Source organism: Erigeron canadensis, chromosome 8 (assembly GCF_010389155.1).
Source record: "Erigeron canadensis isolate Cc75 chromosome 8, C_canadensis_v1, whole genome shotgun sequence".
In the NCBI taxonomy this organism is placed as follows: Eukaryota; Viridiplantae; Streptophyta; class Magnoliopsida; order Asterales; family Asteraceae; genus Erigeron; species Erigeron canadensis.
In genome coordinates, this window is record NC_057768.1 from 31,702,572 (window position 1) to 31,706,756 (window position 4,185).

At 30.3% G+C, this 4,185-nt stretch overlaps 1 protein-coding gene across 3 annotated transcripts; it reads right to left on the minus strand.

Moving 5' to 3' along the window:
• Positions 1 to 1,233: 1,233 nt before the first annotated feature.
• LOC122580482 (protein SOB FIVE-LIKE 1-like) lies at positions 1,234 to 3,085 on the minus strand. 3 transcript variants are annotated; one of them, XM_043752757.1, is made up of 2 exons: positions 2,954 to 3,085; positions 1,234 to 1,839 (listed from the first exon to the last, which is right to left on the minus strand). In XM_043752757.1, exon 2 carries the CDS (start codon positions 1,821 to 1,823, stop codon positions 1,419 to 1,421), a length of 405 nt encoding a protein of 134 aa, XP_043608692.1. In that variant the 5' UTR covers positions 1,824 to 1,839; positions 2,954 to 3,085; the 3' UTR covers positions 1,234 to 1,418. The 3 variants fall into 3 exon arrangements, with proteins under 3 accessions (XP_043608692.1, XP_043608691.1, XP_043608693.1); XM_043752756.1 differs by lacking the exon at positions 2,954 to 3,085 and adding an exon at positions 2,727 to 2,791; XM_043752758.1 differs by lacking the exon at positions 2,954 to 3,085 and adding an exon at positions 2,768 to 2,786.
• Positions 3,086 to 4,185: the final 1,100 nt, after the last annotated feature.

Genomic DNA, 4,185 nt, shown 5'->3' on the forward strand with positions numbered 1-4,185 from the left:
GTCCAATTTTGACTTACTGAGTATTTCTTCTCTAACTTTGACCGTAAATATTTTCATTCGTATGATATGATACCTAATGAAAGTTATATTAATGAAAAATAAATCTAAAGCTCAATCTATCCATATATTTTACATCAATTATTATCCAACACACGCGAAACAATTTACGGTTATAGTTGCGAAAGAAAGACTTTGAAAGTCAAAATAGGACATTTAGATTGGGACGGATGGAGTAATAATAATAAAATTTTTATAAGATTTTTTTATTAAAGGTCAACCATTTTCTATTAAATAAATATTAAAAAAAATAGAGGATTAATGGAGATGAAGTATTAGGCTAAAGGAGGGGGATTAGAGGTTCCAAGTATACCCCAATTTTATTTAAAAGTTTAGTTTTTTTATTAGAATTGTTTAATTAATTTAAATGAAAAAGAATTATTTTTTTTAAAGAGGGTTGAAAAAGTTACGAATGTCAAAGAAATGGGTTGGGAGGTTTGGTTGGGACTTGAGACAGTTGAAGGGATAAAATAAGTTGGAAAGATGTGATTGATAGATTTGAGAGGGTTAAAATTTACTCCTTCATAACTCCTGGTGCCCTTACAAATTTTACAAAATACGAGTATACTACTGTATTTTTAAACTTTTGACCATGTATGTTCTTTGGACACCAACTGACCCTTCCAAATGGTATTAAGTATTAACATAAAAAGTATATAGACAAACAATGCTCAATGATTTTTCGAGCATTTATGGCTATTATTTTTGCTTTTTTTTATTTGAAAGGTGTGGATAATTTGCTCGCAATAGTAGATCTGACTTATATTGTCTTAACCGGGTACGCGCTAGAGAGTCCACCAATGGTTATGGTGACACCATTGGTAGCTGATGGTGAACGGTAATGATGAAGATATGATTGCATACTAACATAATTAAGGGTGGTTGATTGCACATATAAAATGAAGGATGATGTGGATTGGGTATGGTAACATTGATATAAAAAAAAGGATGATGTGTTGTTAATATTGATTATTAGTATGATTCTAAACCAAAGCATGCTTGATTCATAAAATGTATTTAGAAAAAGTTAAATATGTCTAAAGAATTAAAATCTTAAAGAATGAAATTTGACGAATATTTTTTATGGTTTTGAAGATAGTGATGGAATTAATGAATTTTTTTCCTCTAACCCAAAGAAATGAAGATTTCTTCAAATGAAATAAGATTTCCACTCCTAACAAAATGAGATTTTTCCAAATTTTACTAAATTTCCCTAAAAGTACTAAAAAAATTAGCCTAAAGAAACACACAGAGATATCTTGTATGGAACATCCATAAACCATACACACAACAAAAGAACAACAATATGACTCCGAGGTTCTTGTTTCCATTTTTACCCCTTCATTAACCCAAACAAATTACTACTTTTTTTTACCCCTAAACCAAGCACTATTGCGACTTTGAAGAGTAGCCACAACACCTCTTTTATCATTCACAATAGCTTCCTTCTCATCAACTTTCTGTTTCTCTTCATGTCCACCTTTCTTCTTGCCCAATGACTTCTTGTACTTTTTGTTTGAAATATTGTAGTTCCTTTGCTCTGTTTTTACTATTTGTTGGCCCGGCCCGGATGAAGCATCAGAAGCCATTGAATCATCGGTATCTACATCTTCATCATTGATGACCACGGGATTTCTTTGGCCACTGCTACTTCTGTCATCGTAGTTTTTGTTTCGAGAATCGTCGTCAATGGATGAAACAATGTACATTGTCCATCCAGATTCACTACTTTCACATTCATCTCCATAAATTTTGGAAGATGACATTATTCTTTTTCTTCTCCTGTTTAAAAAAAATAAAAAATAAAATAAACCAACATAAAATCTTTGAAGAATATTGGGATAAGTATTCTGGAATATAACAAACTTTGGACGAATTTCTATAGTGGGAAATAACTAAAGTCGTGTGTATTGTTTGTAAGAAAACATACGTGATAACCATATATAGCCGACACTTGTTAGATTTTGATTGGTTGGATATATTTTCTTACATACAATAAACATAATTTCGAGTTGTTTACATACAATACACACGACTTTAGTTATTTCCTACTATAGACATTCGTTCAAAGTTTGTTACATTCCAGTATACTTATCCCAAGAATATTTCCTCTCTTTCAACCAAAAAAAGCCCAAACCAAATTCCCCTGTTTTCCAAAACAGCCAAATCAATTCTAGAGTTTCTAGTTTCTACTAAAAGTCTAAAACCCAAATCAAAATATTGGTAAATTTTTTAAATTTTTATTCACATTTTAACAAAACTCCAACACAATATTAAAAATAGAGAAGAGATGCTTCCAAACTTTGTCTAATTTTTTAGAACATGTATAAAAGTAACAACATACATAACTGCCTTTTGAAAATACATAAAGATAAAAAAAATACAACTTTATACTGTACATGTTTTTACAAAACAAAATAAATATAGCCATGCGATTACGTTTATTCCACTTCTTCACACATGAAAAAAAAAAAAAGCCAACCCAAATGAAGATCCCACAAAATCAAGATGAAAAAAGCCAAATCAAAATCTTGATTATGAAAAACTCCTCATTTTCAACAAGAACCCAAAACACCAACTTGATATGCAGAAAACCAAATCAAAATCTTGGAAAAAAGGCCCATAAGTATAAAAAATTTGAATAAATAAGAAATATAATTGCAACTAACCTGGATAGAAACAGTAACAATTTGGGAAAATTTTCACTTACTTAAAGAATAATGTAGATAGATACATTCTGTTTGTATATGTTATAACTAGATATAGAAAGATTGGATATATAAACAAAATAGAAAAGAGAGAGAGAAAACATAAAGAACAAACATGCTTTGTTTAATGCTAGTATTAATTATATTCTCTAAACAGTTGGTGGATTAAATTCCAAGTTTAAAAACACCTGTATTTTGCCACGCCATAATTTCAATTCTGACTTGCCATCACCAGAAAGACAGCTAGAAGCTCTGTCAAAAAGGGTCTAAAAATATTTTTTATTTTATTTTATTTTTTTAAAGAGAAGACAACAACAAGTGAAGACAAGTTGTTGCTTTGAACTTGAAAGATTCAGCATAATCCAATCATATTTAATATTGTAGTGTTGTGTCTAACTGTTCATTAAATGTAAAGGGTTTTGTTCACTAAATGCATATGCAGCTGTATATCTATATCTATCTATATATATATATATATCTATGTATAGATAGATGTATACATAGGTATAGATATATAGTTGCAGGTGAAAGAAAGAGAATATGTGAGTGTTCATTTAAGTTTCATGTTTCAAAATCACTTTCAAGTTGAGATTTTACATTGATTATCTCATGTGGCCTCATTTATCATTCCATTAATTTGATGGCTACTGTTTTATACGTAAGATGCAATTTAGGACTTTTGCACATTCCTAAGTTACACTCCCGGTGAATTTTATTGAAGTATTTGTCATACTATATATGATTCAATATATAACAATGTCTCGATTTGAAGTGTTTTTATAAGTTCTTACACAGGTTTTTCTATACCGTTTATCAGAAAACTGCAAGTAGATTTTGTCCATGTGTTAAGATCTATCCATCTGATTATCTAAACAAGCTCCATAAGTAGGTGTCTAGGAATGAGTTGGAGATACCCAAATTCCTACTTTAGAAAAATGGCAATTAAATGTCATGTCTCCCACATTCTAATAAATCTTTGTCATGGTACTTTCTTTTAATTGGACCTTGGAATGTTCATTGCATGATTGTTGTGTTATATCTTTGCATGTTCATTTGGAAGGACTTGCCAAAAGTCATTTGGAACACCTAGAAACACATAGAGTTAAAGTATTACTGTATGTATCTTTCCAAAATCTCGTATTTAGTACTATATATATATATTTACTTTCTAATCCATCAAAGTCAAATTGGATGATCCATGTTTGCCCCGTACTTGTGCTTATAAAACGATTGTTTAAGTATGTTTGTAACAATCTTTTCTTAGGTTTTACATGACTAGCTAGCTTTAAGTATTAAGAAGAGAAACTCAGCTTGAGATATTTATAGGATAATACTAAAGGGGTCCGTACAATACGGTGATTGTGGATGGTGTCAAGTGATCTATGTAACTGGTTTTGGTAAAGGTGACTGGTTGTGATGG